The 19,537-nt window shown below is 45.9% G+C and overlaps 2 protein-coding genes across 19 annotated transcripts in view; one reads left to right on the top strand and one right to left on the bottom strand.

Annotated features, from left to right (window-relative positions):
- The window catches only part of ANKDD1B (ankyrin repeat and death domain containing 1B), a 65,170-nt gene that overhangs the window by 38,846 nt on the left and 6,787 nt on the right, over positions 1-19,537 (top strand). For 6 of the 14 annotated variants that reach the window (XM_032474356.1, XM_032474407.1, XM_032474368.1 and 3 more), the window contains 7 exons: positions 1,598-1,696; positions 4,304-4,402; positions 6,910-7,008; positions 9,782-9,877; positions 13,294-13,495; positions 15,715-15,846; positions 19,205-19,452. In XM_032474356.1, coding sequence (XP_032330247.1) covers positions 1,598-1,696; positions 4,304-4,402; positions 6,910-7,008; positions 9,782-9,877; positions 13,294-13,495; positions 15,715-15,846; positions 19,205-19,404 — 927 coding nt within the window. In that variant the 3' untranslated portion in view covers positions 19,405-19,452. Of the gene's footprint in view, positions 1-1,597; positions 1,697-4,303; positions 4,403-6,909; positions 7,009-9,781; positions 9,878-13,293; positions 13,496-15,608; positions 15,847-16,856; positions 18,226-19,204; positions 19,453-19,537 lie in introns of those variants that run through there. The other 8 variants (XR_004317765.1, XM_032474372.1, XM_032474453.1 and 5 more) reach the window with 7 other exon arrangements.
- The window catches only part of POC5 (POC5 centriolar protein), a 33,794-nt gene continuing 32,437 nt past the window's right edge, over positions 18,181-19,537 (bottom strand). For all 5 annotated transcript variants that reach the window (XM_032474470.1, XM_014563794.2, XM_032474464.1 and 2 more), the window contains one exon: positions 18,181-19,308. The gene's annotated coding sequence lies outside the window, so the exon portion shown is untranslated. The remainder of the gene's footprint in view (positions 19,309-19,537) is intronic.

Genomic DNA, 19,537 nt, shown 5'->3' on the forward strand with positions numbered 1-19,537 from the left:
GCCCGTCCCTGAGAGGCCACTTATTCAATGTCATATAGGCATTTAGTATCAGCTCAAGCTAGACTCCAGTTGGCCAGAGCGCGTATCATTCCTGTGAACATTTGTACCATTTATCTGTTGGTTCATAACAAACCAAACCAAAGCACAGTGGCATTACTGTCTTCCATGGCTCTGAGGGTTGACTGAGCTCAGCTGGGGAATTCTTAACATTGGGTCAGCTGTGTGGTTGCAGTCAGATATTGGCCAGGATTTCAGTTATTTGCAGGCTTACCTACGTGGATGTCCACAGTGGCCCACTCACAGGCCGGGCAGTTGAGGTTGGCCATCAGCTGGGGCTCTTGACCGGAGCACCAGCATGTGGCGTCTGCATGTGCCTTGGCCTTCTTCGCAGCGTGGCAGCTGGCTTCCGTGTTGTAGGGAGCAGAAGCCGCCGGGCCAGCTAGGGGCCACACTGGAACCAGCATACTATCACTTCTGCCATGTTCTATTAGTCAGAGCAGTTACAGGGTCCACCCCAATTCAAGGGGATGAAGAGATAAACCCCACTGCTTGATAGGGAGTGGCAGGGTCACACTGCGGAGGAGCGGATTGGATGGCACATACTTATGCAGCCGTTTCAGAAAAAAATAATATCCTGTGGCATCCTTATACTGAGGATCTGAAAATACCTTGTAGCAATCTTGCAATTACAGCTGTCCCTCAATATCCACGGGGGATTGGTTCCAGGACCCGGCTCACATACCAAAATCAAGTCCCTTATAAAAATGCACAGTATTGGCATGTAACAGGGCACAGCCTCCTGTGTAAATGCTGTGTAAATAGTTGCCAGCACATGAGCAAATTCAAGTTTTGCTTTTTGGCACTTCCTGGAATTTTTTTTCCAAATATTTTTGATCCATGGTTGATTGAATTCACAGATGCGGAGTCCGTGGATACAGGGGGCCAGCTGTAATCAATCACTAACTATTCATTGGACTTTGTCTTATTGCAGGGCACCATGCTAGGCCTGTTGGAGGGCGGCAGGATAATGAAGAGTAGACCCTGACCTGAGCACTTTGCCATCTAGTGTGGGCACTAAGTGAGGATATTTGAGCAGGAGCCGGGGAGACAGCTGGTAGCAGAGTGAAGGAGAGGTACTAAAGGGGTTGAGTAGAAGGACTGTGAGGAAATCTGCTTTGAGGCCGTCTCTGCAAAGGGGAGGGTTGCTAGTAAATGGTCAGGGCAGGAGAGTATTGGGGCATTTCCTCAGGCCAATACCAAATTCAGCTGTTTCAGCTCAAGAAGGGGGTTTGTAGGGTGTATAGAAAGGAGACTGGCCCTAGTCCTTTTTGTACTTCCTGGAGAAGGTGACAGGTTTAATTCATACTTGCCTGAGGCATGTGTTTTCTCTAGGACTTTGACTCTTTTATGGGAGACACCTAGAAGCAACAGAGAGCCCCACCCCTCCACCCAAATAATCAGAAACATGTGGATTTTCTTTTCTAAGAAGTCGTACTATTACACTGTATCAATTGATTACTAGTGAGGAACTTCAGAAAGCAGGCTGGATTCTAATGGGGGTCCCTCCCTGCCTTCTCTCTCCACCTGTCTCCTGCAGCTCAGTATCAGTGCTTTGCAGACAGCAGCCCGGAATGGCCACGCATCCCTTGTCAGCTTTCTTCTCAGTGAGAACGTTGATCTGCACCATAAGGTGGAAGTGAGTCTATTACGGTAACACGGGCTTTGGTCCCGGCTCTGTGAGGCTGGCTGTGCCGGGAGATGCTCCTTGGCGGATACGTGGGGGGCAGGGTGGGGGGAGGAGGTTTTCACCAAGGAGGGATTCTTTCGGGGAGGGCTGACCGACTTCTTTTGGAGACTGACCTTTACTCTTGAGAAATAAGATCTGAGGGATGAATTTTAGAAAGTCACTGAAGTTCCTGAACAAAATGAAATCTTTGTGTTTTAAATGTTTATATTTGCTGCCATTAAACTTTCTCATGTGTCTAGAGATGCCATTCGTGTATTAAAGTTATCAGTCTGGGGAAATGATGAAGCTGTTGTAAATGAGAAGGAGAATGATTATTTTTTCTCCCCCATCACCGAGTGGTCTTGTTTTTCTTTGGAAAGTCAGTCCTTTATACTGATTTAGGTTTTTTGAAGTTTTAATTGGCTTTGGTAGAGTTAACAGAGGCCCTTTGTGGTGGAATTAAATGGAGAAGCACTCCTCTGTTTTTAACTCTACTTTCAGTTCTCCTGAGAAAATAGTTTTTTCTTTCATCCTGCTTAGCCATTACTATTTATTGTATCAACTTGAGAGGAGGGATGTGATTAAACCATGATTGGTAGTTCTCAGAGAATAGCGTGAGGGGAATTGGCTCTGAACTTGCCTGGTCCGTCCAAGCATGCTTCCTGTTTCTCAGGAGGGACTGGGCCCCAGCAAGGCTGGTGGTCCCAGCGGGAAGGGCACTGTCGGTGTCCCTGGGACCAGGGATATGTTCTCTTCTTTCATGCTTAGTACCTCTAGAAAGAAAGGTCTCCCCGAGCAGAAGCAGCCCGCACAGAAAGGCTTCCCCTGCCACTGCCCTCTCCCCCACCCCTCTCTGATTTCCCTTGTTCACTCTTGGACAGTCTGCAGCCATGGCATCCCATCTGCCCTTCTCCTTCTCCTCTGGGCGCTGGTGAATCCCTTGCCAACTCACTGCATCTCTCTTCCATCCATCTACCCCTGTTTCCTGGGAAGGAGCCTGGTGCTGATGTTGGAGGCAGGAAGATCTGGGTTCAGATCCTATCTCTGCCACTTCCTAGTTTTGATGCCTCATGGAACTGATTTAACCTCTGTGCCTCCTGTATCAAGTGGGGAATGGAAGACCTAACTGCTGTGAGGTAGTTGTGAATGAAAAGCTATTAGCCCAGTGTTTGAAAGAGTGTGAACTGTTGGGGATGTGAGCACGTGGTAAGTGCCATCAGGAGAATGTGCTGGATGTGCGTAACTGATGCTGAGTAGTGTCCTCTATTGCGATTGAGCAGTGCTGCGCCCGGTCCTCACCACCCGTCCTCACGGCGTCTGCCCTCCCCCTCTCCACTCGCTCTGCTTCTCAGCTCACCTCCCGCTCCCCCATAGTCTCACTGGATCTGCCGCTCCTGCTCTTTCCTACCTGTGCCCTTGCCCCCTCCTCCCCACCGGATGCCTGGCACCTCGCTCCCTCTTATACCTTAACTGTGTTCTCACCTTTTTCCCCCTCGTAGCTGCCTTTTCTTCCCCCAGAGACACGTTTTCTCTAGAGCCTCCCCGGGCCAGTGGCAGCAGTGGGAATGAGGCAGCAGGGGGCTGTGTGTGTGACCCTGGCGGTGGGCACTGAGCCTGGCAGGGCTGGGCAGGGTAGGAAGCCCACAGCGGAGGTGGCTGAGTGTGTGGCTGGAAGATGGGTGTTTTAGCCACAAAAAAGGAGGAAAGGGGAGCAGGCTGCAGGGCTTGGTGAACACACTGTGGGAGGCCTGAGCACGAGCAGTGCCCCTGGGTGAGGGGGGCCTTAGTCCCACAACTGCCTCTAGGGAGAAAGGGCCTTAGATCAGAGCAACTTGGGAAATGCTGAACGCGAATGTTGCTCCTTGCTTGTGGCTATTCCCACTGCGCTTTAGCTCTTTGAAGGCTCTGAGAAGTCCTGCGGTGAAGCCTGTTTAATACTTTCTTAGCCTTCATATTTAAGCTCAAATGTCAGTTCTTCAGGAAGGCCTTTTCTGACCTCCAGAAAGGTTGGCCCTTTGCCCACCCCACATACACTCTCATACTACTCTCCGCTTTTCCTCCAAGCACTTATCACCATTTGTAAATGTATATTTATTTTGGGGGGGTATCCTTGATTAATTTTTTTAATGGAGGTACTGGGGATTGAACCCAGGACCTCGTGCCTGCTAAGCATGCACTCTACCACTGAGCTCTACCCTCCCCCGACAAACTGTATATTTATTTTGTGACTTAAAAAAAAATCAGTATTTGCTTACCTTACTAGATGGAAAGATTCCTGAGAGTCAGTCAGGTTCAGCACTGGATCCCTAACATCCTGAAAAGAGCCTGGCCCATAGTAGGTGCTCATTGTCAAGTTCCAGAATGAATAAAGTGGGAAAGCTGATTGCTGGTGAGCAGGTTTGCTGTAGAGCCTTGGGATGGAAATGATGGCAAAGACTTAACTAAGGGCCCGCCACTGTGCCTGGCAGTGCTGGAATACAGGAGATGATCAGGAAACACCTGCTGAATGAGTTGCCTTTTGATCTGAATGATGAAACAAGAATCGATTAAATTTGAAATTTTCATTTCTTTCTGCAGCCTAAGGAGTCCCCTCTTCATTTAGCTGTTATCAACAACCATATTACAGTGGTGAACAGCTTAATAAGTGCACAGCATGATATTGATGTCTTAAATCAGGTAAGCTGGGCAAATCAGAACCTGGAGAGTCCATTTTTTTGTTTCAATGCAGTATGTGTTTAGGGAGCGTTTTAATCAGGTTCAAGGTGCTCTAAAGATTGCTGGGAGTAATAGGCCCATTCTTTTTTTAATCATTTTTCTTCTGTAACCCCCACTCCCACTTGCATACACTATTTTGTCTTTTTCAAACACACAACTGGGATTCAGCCCCTGCATTATTAAACTGTTCACATTTAACAGGCCCAGTATTTCTGACAGATAAACAGTAGCTCAGAGGTAAATTGCCAGAGGCTCTAAATTAAATCAAAAGATACTCCCCCAGTGTGAAATGTTGTAATTAACTAGGGAGTCCTTCTCCACAAGAAGGAAGCTTTGTTTTTATATTATAGACAGTAAATGTGTCATCTTTTTGCCCAAAGGCAAAAGAGACCTCTTGGAATTTAAAAGAAAAATCACTATGAATTCAATCCACTGGAGCAGAACTAAATGCCCCATCAAAGGCATCCAGCACTGGCTGGAAATGGAAATACTGAGGTGAAGGAGTAAAGAGGATGGGGGTGGGCGCTGTCTGAGCCAGGGCCTGCTCTGGGATGGGCTGCCCTCCTCCAGAGGTTGGGAGTGGGAAGAAAAACCCTTGGGAGACTCCTCCCTCCTTCTTGGCTGCCTCTTCCCAGAGAAGCTTCAGCTGTGCCCCCCAGGTTTCCTCATCTGTACCCAGGCCACTGACTCAGATGTCTGCAGTCTGCTCCACCTCCAGCCTGTGATGTCACTGGGGCCGCATCTGAATGGGGACTTCACTCCTCTTCCGTCCCTTCCTTCCCTGGGGACCTTCCTCCTCTCCTGTCTTCTACTATCCCAAAAGTTTGGGGGAAGAAATTCTTGTTACTAAATACATGTATGTATTCAACTATGTTAATGCCGCAAATCTTGCCTCCTGGGCAGAATCTTTGCTCGACACGTGGACAGCACTCTGTGTGATTCCGATTTCACCGGAACCGGCTAATCCACTTGAGTGAAGGAGGGCTCACTAGGCTGCCACTCAGTTACAGAACTAGACTTTATTATGTATGTTTTTTGTTGGATTAGGAATACGCAGAATGTGTAAAAATAAGAAGACATAAATAAGCTAAAAACTTACAATTTGCTTGTAATCCCTCAAAGAAAGAGAACTCTTGTTAACGTTTTGGTGCATTTCCTGCCTTCTAGACTTCTAGCAGTGTGGGCGGTGAGATTTTATGGGTGTTTGATGTATGACACTTGTGTCTCTGATCCATATTGGTATAGGTCCTTGTTAGGTTTGTCACTCAGTGTAAGTTCGACATCTCAGATAATGAGCCCCCAGAGGGGCACATCACCATCTAAAAGTGGGTCTTTAATAAATGCTTTTTGACATTAATTGTGTTAACATCCCAGGCAGGTTGGCCCTGTGCTGTAGTAGGAAGAGCCGTGGGCTGGATGCCATTGCCCAGCTGTGTTACCCTGGGGAAGTTGCTTCCTCTCTCTGATTCAGGGCTTGGGCTAAATCATAACCACTGTTCCTTTCTGCCCTGATATTTTAGAGATGTCTTCACATCAGTATTCCTTTTGGTGGGAGGTGAAGATGAGTGATTTTTTTTGTGATTTCATATAATTCTCTGAAACACTCTTATCCTCTTGATAGGAAAATGATTATTCCAGAAAGAATAATTCCAGAAAAGTTAGAAGTCTTGCACTCCTTTACATAAAATGATGTAGGAAATTTACAAAATAAAGAAAAGCATCAAGAAGGCAGTAAAAATAACCTCCAACGCCTCCATCTAGACATTATCATTCTTCACATCAGTAATACATTTCCTTCCCTTTCTCTATTTTTATATATAAATTGAGCTCAGCTAGATATAATGTTGTTTCCTAAGGTTTTTAATATTGCATCTTAAGCATTTTTTAATTTTAAAAAAATCTTTAAAATCACTTTTTATTGTGATGAAATACACATAACACAAAATTTACCATTTTTATGTGTACAGTTTAGTGGCATTAAGTACATTCACAGTGTGTATAACCATCACATCCATCTCCAGAACTTTGTCTTCCCAACCTGAAACTTCGTACTCCTTAAACAACTCCTCATTCCTACTCCTCCTGCCCAGAAACCACTGTTTTACTTTGTGTCTATGAACCTGACTACTCTAGGTACTTTCTATTGAAATCATCTAAAAAAAAAATCATTTGGAATGGTTATCAACTATTTCAGTGTGTGGATATACTTTAATTTATCTCATAAGTTTCCTTATTAAACATACAACTTCCAATTTTTCACTGTTATAAATAACACTACAATGAATGTCCCCATAGGAACTGCATCTCGCAAAAGATGTACCTATTTAAAAATATGTGACCTTATCTGTTTTCCCTTCTGCCTGCGTAGAACACTTCTGCTTTCACTTGACCTTTTCACTATGCAAGCTTTTTTTTTTTTTTTTCTCTTTAACATGCTTGGATTCTCTTTTTGAAATTTCTCATGGCAGAGGCAGCAAACCCCTTTGCACATAGCTGCTGATCTTGGAAATGTGGAACTGGTGGAGACCCTGCTGAAGGCGGGCTGTGACCTGAAGGTTGTTGATAAGGTGAGTGCATGACCTTCGCTCTGCTCAGCCCAGCTGGGTGCTGAGTCCTCCCTGCTGGCTATGAGCCTTGAGGGGCAGCGTCAGTGTGTCCTTTGTGAAATGGGCACAAACTAGGGAAACCTTGCTCTTGACAGTCAGTGAAACATCCCAATTTTGACTGAGTTGTGTTGATAAGAAGATGCAGTTCCACAGGCTCAGCCGTGGGAGGGTTAGGTTGCAGCTTTACTGAAAGGTGTGAAAGACGCCCACCGTGTCTTAGTGGCCAGGCGTTCAGACGCACATCTCACTTCAGTCCTCGCGCCTCCTCTGTGAGGTGGACAAGCACGTGCAGAGAGAAGGTGCAGCTTCCCCTTCCTGGTGTTGGCCCACACTGTTCATCAGCTCCACGAACCCCTAGCTCTCAGGGCAAACCTGCGTCCTCCTGGTCTATTCAGAACCACACATTTCACGTTTTACTTTTCTCTGTATGTCAGCTTTTTAAATGAGCTCTTTTCTTTTTTCTGATCATGAAAGTAACACAACTTGGAAAACATAGCAAAGCATGGGGAGGGAAAACCCAGCCACCCGTAACCCCATCACGCAGGTGGAATCCCACCAGCGGTAACGTCCCTTAGCAGTCAGCGTTAGTATTAACACTTAGCGTGAGTAGTTTCTTCTCATGCTTTCTTTTGTCCTTTATTCTGCTCTCTCAGTAACACTTAGCACCTCCAGGGCAGTCTTGTGAGTGGAGAATCTAGAGCACTGGGCAGAGAACTCATGTTGGGTCCTCAGCGTGAGGGGGCTGGATGTTCCAGGGAACATGTCAGGGCTACAACTTGACTCCGTTTTCAAAACAGAAGCCGCAGTTTCCACAGTCTGATTCCCCAGACCTTCCTTCTCCCCCTCCCTTGTTCTTCTCCAGGTTTGGCACCTGGTTGGCACCCAGGACATATGTAATTATTGAATAAAAACTACCCTTTCTACCTCCTGCCACAGTTTTTACCAAAGATAAGTGATTATTTCTAAGACTGAATTAAGATCTGGATGGGGAAAAAGGAAGGTTTGGTGTAAAGTTGACTCCCCCTGTCCTCTGGGCCTGAGGCGTCACAAAGCCCCCCGAGGGCCACCCACCCTCACCAGCACAAGTATTTAGGTTTCTGTTCCAGCTACACTGCCTGGGAAGGTTTCTCTAGGAGCTTGAAACCTCTGGCTCTCAGAAAGCTGCCTTCCCAAAATAGGCTAATTATGGTGATTCAAATGGCTTTACAAGCCAGAATTTAGATAACATACAATTAGAGGCTTGCTAAATGCCTGAAAAGTGCAGTTCTTCCTAATTTCATTACTGTCTCTTTTGATTGGAATCTGATTACTTTCAGCCCTAATTTTCAAGATCACCTGGGTCCTAGTGACTGGACTAACAGTCAAATCATTTGAATTGGTGGGAGTTTAACCTCACAGATACTCAGCCATGTGACAGTTACTGGGATAAATTTCTAGATCCCTTCGCATGGAAACATGGGCTTCAAAGATTGGAACTTCTCCTGGGGTTATCTCTGAGCATTCATTAATTATCTTCAGGATTCTTGAGTAGATTCTTCATGGGTCATTTGAAAAACAAATGAAAACCATCATCTTTTGCTTGGGAAAAAAATGTATAGATGTATAGCTTGTGCACTGCATGAAATCTGGGAGACACTGCTTGCAAAGCTGTGTGCTGTAGCTTTGAGCTGTATCCACCTTGCCAAAGGTACAGTTTTTGTAATTTGTACAAAGTATTACATGGGCTCCAGACCACTCATGCCCCAGATTATATCCAGAATAGCCCTTACTGGTAATTCCATTTGGTTAGGATTCCAACCCCTCATCTTTGTTTAGAGGTGGTATGAAATCATAGGAAAAAATTCTGGATCAGAGTCCAGTGAGCTGAATTCTGTACTGTGTAGTTTTACCATTATTGATACTATTCCGAATAAGATCCAGCTCTTTTCTGTCTCATTACTGCACCCTCCTCAGCACATGGTGTCACTTCCTGGTCTAAAGTTGCTGTTGAGGCTCCTGCCATCATGCAGCATTCCACTCAAGGAGGAGGAGAGAAAGAAGGGGAATGACATCCCTCCTCTCTTTAAAGATACTTCCCAGAAGTTGCATGTGCTGCTTCCATTTACATACCATTGGCCATAAGTTAGTTCACATAGCCAAGGTTAAGGGAGGCTAGGAAATGTTCGGGGTGTCCAGTGGCCAGCTAAAATCAGGAGGTCTCTTCCTGTGGAAGAAAAGGCAATTGGGAGAGGGGAAGGGGACATACGACCTTGACTAAAGCCTCTGCCGGCATAGGTGGAGTCAGCCTTTGGAGGAGAAAAATGTGTGATGCTGTTATTTACTTGCTGAGGACTTCCCAGTGCAGTGAGCCAGGGAGACCCCCACCAGTCTTGGAGAAATGCTTGGGTTCTCATTGATAGCATGTGTGTAAAACATCACCTGTTGATGGTGGGTCCCTAAGCCCAAATCCTTCCTCCTGCCCGGCTGACACAGCACCAGACACCATCAATATCTAGTGTCTCTTGGGCAATTACCACGTGCCACACACAGTCCCAAGGGCCCTGTGTGCATTATCACTTACCCCTCACCACTACACAGGGGTAGTTCTTGAGACTCAGTGAAGCTGGGGACGGGCCCAGTTTCGCCCTGCAAGGAAGCAGGAGGGTAAGGATTTGAACCCAGGCCCCCTTGCTCCAAAGCGAGAGCTCCTAACTGGTAGGCCCCATTGCCTGACGCTGTCACTTTTGACTTTTAGCACGGGAAGACTGCCCTGGCCCTGGCCGCCAGGAGCAACCACAGCCTCGTTGTGGACATGCTCATTAAAGCCGAGCGCTACTGCGCCTGGAGAGAGGTGAGGAAGGACGACTGCAGCTCAGCAGGGTCCTCTTCTGCACCCCCTTTTCTCCTGAGCAGTGTGAGGTCCGTGTAGTTCTTTCTTCTGCTCTAGTGGGCACGGCCCTGGTCAGAGCAGTTATAACTGTCCCTTCTGTCCTGTGCTGTCCCATTCATGGTGTGAACAGCTGCCTCTCATCCTCCCCTTCCTTTGTCAGCACCAGTGGTCAGAACTGCATGTGTCTGGGCCAAGCAGGCCAGTCCACGTCGGCTCTGAACAGCCGGGCGTGCGTGCCCCGGGGGTTGGCTCCCGGCTGTGCCCGCTGTCACACAGCCTCTGGCTGCGGTCCCTTCTGGAAGCTCCCAGACCCACATTCTGCTGAGTGGTAAGGAAGTTCATATTTACAGTTCTGCGGTTTTCCACACAGCCCTGTGCTGGCTCCTCAGCACTCAGGCATTCTGTGACAGCCACCAAAACCCTATTCATCCTGAGAATACAAAACCTGCCTCCAAGACATTCCTTGCCTGCCTTCATTAATACTCCCTGTGACAGCTGCCTCTCACGCAGCTTCTCAGTAGACCGCCCTCCCCTCCAAGGCTCAGTTTCTTTACCAGATACCACCCTCCATTTCTAGTAGGCGTTGTCATCCTAGGCTGATGTCCGCCCTGGTCCAATAGGCTCGAGCCAGAATCTAGGTCCTAGTCCCTCACCTGTCTACCCCTGAGGAGCCCCGAGCCCAGATGACTGTCTAATTCGCCAGTCCTGGGAAATTTCCCTTAAATCCTTGAGGCAAAATGCTCGATTTGCCTCCTTGCTCGCAGTCCTATTTAATTGGCTCAGTAGTCCTGGTATATGTGGATCATTTGAAAGGTCACACTGATCTCTGCAAACTTTTCTTACTTGCCTGTAAAACAAAATTAAACCAAATAACATTTGACGCCTAGAGTTCTGTTTCATCTCCTCCTTCCTTCTCCTCTGATTTCTACTCCTTCTCCTTTTGCCTCTTTGTCCTTGTCTTAGCCTCATTCTCATTTTCTAAGATCATCATTGTATTTTACTGAGGATGACTTACCCAAGTTCCATCTTTTCTCTAGCTCTTTATATTGTAGTTTTCACATTTTCTCTAAAAAGTTGGAATATTCATTGGTTCTATTTTTAATGCCTGTTAGCATTTTAAGAGATGAATAAGCCTTCTTTCCTAACAAATCTTTAAGATGTGAGAGTTAGATGAACTTTGAAAATCATAAATAATGCATAAATATAGCTGAAGTAGACTCCCAGAAATGTGCAGAGTTGTTAACCCTGGTGACAGCTGGGAACCTGCGGTCTGGAATGGGAGGAAGATTTGTTTTTTAATATATATTGTTAAAAAGCTTCTTAAAGGGTATGTTTTCAACAATGCAAAAAATGCATTTATTGTTGTTATTTAAAATTCTCTTTGTTATTAAATAAGTTTATATTCTGGCCTAATATAAAATGGTTCCTAATGAAAAGACTGAAGAGGTGATTGAAATTTCCTCTCTCATATCCGTTTATCTATCTGCCTAGCCACCCCATCATCTGTCATTAAATTCAGCGGTTCAGAGGCAAATGGGAGCTTCCTAAAATCCAGCTTATGCTATTTTTTTTCATTTTTCAGTTTTGTTAGGTAGAATTGTTACAATTTGACTGCACATAGACAATATGTTGCATGTAAATACATATATACAACATACTGCACATATTTTTTTAAATTTATATATATATGTACTGTTCATTGTTTCTAAGAATGTTTAGAGCTTTAGCTTTTTAAACTTACATAGTTATGAAAGGAATCACTGGCTTATGGTATTTTAATGTCAACTAGTCCAGGCTTATATTATTCCTGCAAATTGTTCAGTGCTTTGTGGGCAAGCTATTAATTCTTCTTCTGACTGTTGAAAAAAACCTGGGCTTTCAAAGTCCCTGGCCCTTCACTATGGAAGCCTGAAGGGACTGCCTAGCCCAATCCTAGAATGTACAAACCTTGCATGATTCTCAAAGAAATAAAAATGCTATGATGCAGAGCCGAAAGCAGAGGCATTTTGTACTCCTCCCTTTAGTTGGTGGTGTCTGGGGCTTTGATATTCCTGGATGGAACACTTCCAGGAGATGGAATGAGGAGAAAAGGGAAAGTACAGTGCCTGCAGCTCCCAAGCTTGTTGGGCGCCCCTACTCTCAGCCTGACCTCTCTTAGGATTTCCCGGGAGCCGGGCACTGGGGGAGTAGTGCGAGCTTGGGGTGGACACGACCCTGCATTCTAGGCCTTGAAACAATTATGGGAAATTCACACCTCTCATTCGTTTCCCAACTTCTGTGCACAAAGTCCAGATGCTAGAGAAAGCCTTCCCCTTGCCCTTGACCAAGTTTCCCAGGAGTTGGTAGACCCTCTGGAGGAGATTGCTGATGCTGTGAAGGGTGCGGGCTGATCCGTGATGGGGGCTGAGGCACAAGCCCCACCACGTTCTCCTCACGGGTCTTGAAAACCAGGTCCCCATACCCTTTAGTGCACTTCCTGCCCCAGCAGGATCTTATCTTTCATTAAGATCCACTTTTATGTAAATGAAAGATGAGAATAGATGGGAAGCACCAGGCCTCTAGGTGGGCTGTGTGAGCTGCGTGTCCCTAACTGATTGGCACCTCCGGAGGGAGGCTTGTCTGGAGCTTGACATGTGCCTGACAGGTGCAGCACTAGGAAGGCATGACACCCACCTTCACTTTGAGATTTTCTCCAGTTTTTTGGGTTGGATTCTGTAGGACTCTGGTGGATTCTTAAAAAAAGTTCAAAAGGAACCTTTAAAAAATCAGAAAACAAGAATCAGTTAAGGCATGGTGGTGTTGGGCTGAGCCTGGCTGCACTGCTGTTCATACAAAGTGACATGGACCCCTGTCCTCTCCAGTCCTTGGCCCCAGAGTTAGGCTCCTCATTTGCTCTCCCCACACTCACCAGAGAGCAGGACGAAGTGAAGGACCAGCTATGGGGTCTAAAAAAGAGTACATTCAGTCTCGGCTCCCTGAAACTTTGATACAAGAAAACCAAACACCCAAAGGAAGGGAAAGGGATATCGGAAGAAAGTAAGGGCTTTAAAGATGCATTTGTTACTGTGACATTTCCTTAGCCAAGGCACCCCCTCCGTTTTCTGTTGGGGTGGCCAGCAGGCTGAGATAGAGGCACGGGATGCAGCACAGCAAAATCCCTCACATCTCCTGTGTCAGACGGACAGTACTCCGGCTTCTCATTTCAGACATCTGCCTCTGTCTTAGATGACAAAAAGGATCCAGCTACAATATTGAAAACATAGTTGCGGTTACCACTGTAGGGGTTCTATCTGAAAAAATACATACGAATATCCTCTGAAATAAGGCAACAGGTAGAAAATGTCTGACATCATCTGTTACTGTTACCTTCAACCTAGGAGCGTGGGGAGAACGTCAGGGACCCACCCACCAGCTTTACTCTGACATTCAAGCAAGACCACAGTCCGGAGACCAGGCACATTCGCAGTCTCCTCTGGGACCTGGCTTACCATCAGCTGAAGGCCAGTGAGTGGCAGAGGCAGGCCCGTTCGTGGCACTTTACAGACGCCCAGATCAGAGCCATCGAGGAGCAGTGGGCAGGTGAGCACGGCCCGGCGAGGTGGGCAGGCGGCATCGGTGTTAAAAGAGCCCTCCTTCCCGACGCATGTCTTCCACGTGGGTGCCCTGGGCTTACAATAAGGGGCAGATGGCAGGGGCCCAGGAGTGGGGACAGTTAGTTTAGGACCACAAAGGTGACTGAGGACCTTGAGACTGCCAGTACTCACAGGAATTTGCAGGAGACTGAGGTTTGCAAAGGGTGATTACTTTTACTGAGCCATGTTAAAAGGTGGCATTTTAGCCTAACAGGAAATTAAGTGAATTGGGCACCAAGGAAGCCAGGATTTAACAGTCGGCTTCTCACTCCTGGCTTCTCGAGTTCCTTGAGATTGTCCTGGGGTGAATGGGTCCATTCCCTAACAAAAGGCTCACTGGTTAGGGCTTCCACTCCAGAGAGGAATCCCTTAAACCACGCCTGGGGCAAGAGGTTCTTGTGGGACCTGGCCTTGGTGAGACCTGCTGTGCCATGAGAGATGTGGAGGACGCAAATTGATGACTGTCTTGGTTGGAGGATTCCAAGTCATGGAATTGTTTCAGCCAGACTCCAGCTGTTAGTGAGGCTGGGTCAACTGGAGTCCTTAGCTTTGCTTTTTTATGATTTAATCCAAACCTAGGAAATATAGAAAGTTTGTTTGTATTATCAATTAATTAGCATTAAAGACAAAGAAACAAACACTTTTATTGGCAAAACTTTCTGCTCAGAGGGCTGTCCTTACACGTCTGTCATGAGATGTGAACGAGTCCCATGCCTGGGGGGGATGGGGTGGGTGATTCACATTACTGGTGGCCGGGGATTGGAGAGAGCAGAGCCACTGCCCATGGGCACATGCTGCTTACACCACACACACAAGTAGACTATGGCACTTTTTATGGCTCATTCTAAGGATACATTTCCATGTGAAAAAATGGAAGATAGTACATTGAAAATGTTGAATATTGACTAAAAAGTTTCTAAAAAAGATTTCTTTTGTATTACGATTTCTCCTTGTTGCTAACCAGGCATATAGTGTCCTGTGAAGTTTTTAGAAAGATGGAGTTGCTTTCTGGAAATCTCTCTTGACCTAAAAACAATGATTTGGAAATACAGTGTGCCTTCAGAGGACTTGTCATCAGGAGAAGGGGAGTTGGAAGTGTCTCATTCACGAATGAGGGAGTGCCTAGGGGTGTTGAGCTGTGCCCGGTGAGGGACACATCGGCTCTGTAAGCCATGGTGCATGTTTGATGGAGCTGGTAACCTAGCTGGTGTGGTAACAGTAACATTCATAGTCCAATGAATTCCCTTGTAACCCAGGGTTAAGCTTTTGGCACCAACGAGTTTGGTGGGCCTCTGAGCAAAGGAGTGGCACATTGATGATGGTATTTAAGAAAAATTAGTCTGGTCAAGGCAAGACAAAGGAACTGGATTCACCTACGAGTATGTTTTTAATGCATGCAGTTCGCTGACCCAACAAACGCCTGCCCCTCTAGCAGTCCGTGCAGCAGGCATCCTCCCCAGAGCGCAGGCCCTCCTCATCGCGGCATCTGGTAGAGCTCAGAGCCTGTCAGAGCCCGTCCGGGGTCTGTAACTGTGAACTCCAGCAGGGAGTGGCAATGGCTTCCCATCTCCGTACCCCAGCACTTCCCCCAGCTCTTCTCAGGGGTGAGAAGTCCTGGCCTGGCCCGGGGACTGCAGGCTTCCACGGGAGGAGTTTCCTTGAAGCTGGAGCAGCAGGATGGTACGAGCTGGCTGTGCAGGGTGTGGTTAACGGGCCCCAGCAGTAGCAGCAGGACACGGGAGTTTACTAGACATGCAGATCCTCACCCCAGACTGACCGAACCAGAATCTCCATTCTGACAAGACGCTCAGGGGAAATGTGCACTTTAAGTGTGAGAGTGCTGGACTTAAGCAGTGCCATCTGAACACTGAAGGAAAAAAAGCTCCGTATCTCTCTAAGACTGTCCTTCCCTACTGAGCCAGGGACACAGCTATTAAATCTCTCATCCGTAACTGGTCTGTCAGGCACGGCAGGCACGTGACTGCAATCTCTGGTGTCCCTAGAAGTACCAGTGAGGGGACTGGAAGGGGCTTTCATCCACTGGGCTTCTCACCTAACAGCTGCCGGTGGAGGAATGAGCGTGGAACCACAGTCACACAGAAATTCAGTTAGCACTGAGTTTACAATGAGGAGATGTCAGCATTGGTCCTTCTGCGCTTGACGCAGGGGAGGAGAGCTTCCGTGAGCACGGCCACAGGGCTCTGCTCATCTGGCTGCACGGGGCCCTGGTGACACAGGCCACGCCGGTCAAGCACCTGTACGAAGAGCTGGTGCACGCGGGCTTCCCAGAACTAGCTGGTGAGTTACAGCTTTCAGCAAACTCCTGCTCCCTACCGTGGCAGTGGGCAGAAATACTCCCCTGAGCCGCTGCAGTCCCAGCCTGGTGTCAGCTGTGGCTCATACAGGACCTGCAGCTTCTCCTTCGGTGAGTGACTTCATCAGGACTGGGCCCGTTTTTCAGCCTGCTGGTTCTCAGTGTCATTCCCCTGCTGGGCATTTGATAATGAAGGAGGATTTTCATGTGTGTGTATGTGTGGGTGGGGTGGAAGGAGCAGGGGATCAGGAATGCTAACCCATCTACTAAGGTTACAGGACAGTGCTCAAAACGCCTGCTCCTGCTGGGAGCTCAACTCTGCAAGCTGGTGTATTTGAAAGTGTTACCTCTAGGTTGTGAGAAGACAGCAGGCAAGCCATTATTTTGCGAGCTGAGATTACTGCTAAAGTTGCTCTGCCAAAAACCACATTGTCAGGGAAGATGCTTTGGAAACTTACTGATAAATTAGGTGGTAGTATAACTCTCATGTAATAACCATTCAAATGAAATATAGGAACATCTGCCATTATTTTCAGTTTTACCTGAAACTGAAACCTTAAATGCACGTCAGATCACGGATCCAGTGTTCAGTTTCAAGCAGTGGTGGGTACAAGGAACAGTGTGTGAATGACGCCTACTTTCTGTGACATTATCCTTACAGCCCTGGGGTTGCTCCCTTAACTTTGAACTTAACTCGTTTCTATGAAAGAGTGTTCACGAGAACTCTCAGGGAAGACAAAGAGGCAGCCCACGGCAGGGGGAAGGGCATATGCTCTGGAGTCAGACTGTGTGGGCTGATCCCCAACAGTAATGGGCTGTGTGACTTTGAGCAAGTTCTGGAACCTCACTCTGCCAGTGTTCTCAGTTATTAACGAGAAAGGAAAAGCGTCTGTTGTCAGTGGGCTGCTGTGGGATTAAGTGAGTAATAGTGCCTGACAGGTAGCGAGTGCTTAAGAAATGTTAGCTATTAATAATATTATCTAATTTTTTCCAGAAAAGATTTGTCAGTTCAAAAGTGAAACTGACTCAAGGCCCAAGAAGTGTGCAGTTTCATAAATGCGTGAAGCAATTTTATTTAAATGATTTTGCACCCTGTATTCAGTCCTCTTAAATTCAGTTCTTTAAATGCCATAAAGGTCTTACAGCAGTAGTACTGATTTTCCTTTCAGCTATGAAGATGGTGGTGACAGGACTCTCTGAAAGAGGGAAAAATGGTACTACTCTCTAACCACTGAAAAGTGAAACATTTTTTGGGTTTTGCCTAATTGGGGCAAGTTGGGTATGATCTTCCCATTTCTGTCATTTGATGCAACATAATATGTGATCGCATGTCTAGTGATGGCATAACCTAGGATTTTGTACATCATGTTTTAAAAAATAATGGTGGGAGCATCATGGTGTGTGAACCAAGGGTCTTAGAATAGACAGTCGTGGTTTCGCCACTCACTAGCTGCAAGGCTTTGGGCGTGCTAATGGTCCAAGTTCTCAGATCTTCAGCTTCCTTCTCTGTAAGTTGGGGAAAAGGTCTGTCTCTTCTGTAATGCTGAGGTGAAGATGAAGGGAGAACACTTGTGAAGTGCCTAACTTCATCCAGAGTATTGAAATCATTTAACTGTTAGTGATTTCTGTTCCATAAGAGAAATTTGCTTTGGGAATTTAGTCACTTTTGGCTTTAATAACACCTATGTGTAAATATATTACTTAGAAGAGACCAGAGGTACACTGATGTTTTTTAAACTCTTTGTGATCTAAGTACAGATGATTTTAATTTTCTTTGTACTTTTGGTATGTTCCAATCTTTCATATTGAACATGCATTATTTTTTAGTCTGAGAAAGTTCTGAAATAACTATGAAATCAAGTATCAATTTATATCAGCTTATGTGCACCTATTCATTATAATTTAAGGCTCTCCATTTTCAAATTGACTCTTAAGTCTAAAGGCCAAAAATAAAATCATGAGCAATTTCAGTCCAATTATATCATGAATTTATAGTTTTACATCTTCATCTCATGTTGATTATAAATAGTACACTTAATACCATGTATGTTTAAAACACATAATATGTTCACATGACTCCAAAAAGTTTTTAGAAAGGTAGTGAAAAGTGTTGTCCCCACCTCTTCTTCAGAGATCGCCAGTTTTCAGACCTTGCTGCTCCTCCCTCCCCAAATCTGGGTAACCTCTTTATGCAAAAAAAAACAAATATGAATACATACTCTTACTGTTTAAGCAGTTTAATTGAATGTAAGTTGAATTAGGCTAACACTAATTACTTGGTGCTTTAGACAGTATACAATTTCTAGAGTTGAGATAAAGCTTAAAGAGATACTTAACAATCTTCTTAATCACAGTGTCCACAACACTCTTTATTCATGTGGTTATGGCGTGGCTGCCATTCCTAGTTGTCATGTTGGTTCCTCAAAAAGCAGAGCCCGAGGCCAAAGTTAATGAGAAATGCTTTTTTTAAGGAGTGCAAATCCAAGGAAGCGGGAGTGAAGGAAAAGGGGAGTGGGGTGGGAGGAGCGAGAGCCAAGACCAGGGTGACTTATTAAATTGGTCAACGCTTGGTATCAAGCACAACTGATTATTTGACCTCAAGGATGGACCAGTACCTCTCAGAACAACTCATACAAGGGGGAGAAAGGAAGAACTATCTGTTTACACCAATGGCGTGTTAATTCCGGGCTGCGTGTGAGTTGGCTCCAGGTGGAAAGTGCCAGTGTCTCTGAGTGCACAGGGAAGCCCTGGGCAGGAGCATGCCCCTGGTAAGTGCAGCAGGAGACGAGGTGCTGTTGGTTTGTGCTTACTGAGACCCAGGAGGAGCTGTCTGCTGCAGCAGTGGCTGGCCAGAACCCAGAACAAGTGTTGCATAAGAAGGATCTAATACTCTCTAACACATAGCCAGATACTTTTATAGTTCAAAAAAGCCTTGGTGTGTCCTTTAGAAAATGGGATATTTATCTGTCTTACATTTATTCTCTCATGTCCTGTTACAACATGAGTTAATAAGAAAAACTACTTCCAGTAGTAAAATTAGAGCACAGAGCTAGATCATATTCAGATTGAAAGAGGCTTCAGATTATTAAGTCCATCTACTTCTGTTAAAGATACGGAAACTGAGGCTGTACACAAGTTTTTCAGCGTCCACTCATCTTTAGGTAAGCCATTAGTGCCTTGTAAAGTAGGTGAGGTAGGCAGATTGCATTATTTCACAGATGAGGATCCCGAGATTAAACTGTCTGGCCCAAGATAACCCAGTCAGCCAGCAATAAAACCATTAGAGGCCCAGTCTTACTCTCCTAAAACAGTTTTGCCCAGATGGTTTCTTCCTATTGCCAGCCATTGCAAAGTCCCTGCCCAGGCCTGGAAGCCTTGCTGAATTGCCTGGGGATGTACCACCACAGGATGATGTCTGGATGTTCACAGCAAAAAAGGGTTCAACGCTGTGGAATTTCAAAAAGGTAAGAAAGAACATCAGTAACAGCGTCATTCTAACAGAAAATTTCTTTTTGATGTTTCTGTTACTGTTTTTGTACTAGTAATTTTTCTCCCTTTTAACAATAAAAACTATTCATAGGTATTGCCATTTGCCCCTATTTTTAATTGTTAGAGTCCTAGAAAAATGAGGACTGATGTACTAAAGTCACAAAAAACTTTGTGATAAAAGGTTAT

The sequence above is a fragment of the Camelus ferus genome, chromosome 3 (genome assembly GCF_009834535.1).
Source record: "Camelus ferus isolate YT-003-E chromosome 3, BCGSAC_Cfer_1.0, whole genome shotgun sequence".
Lineage (NCBI taxonomy): Eukaryota > Metazoa > Chordata > Mammalia > Artiodactyla > Camelidae > Camelus > Camelus ferus.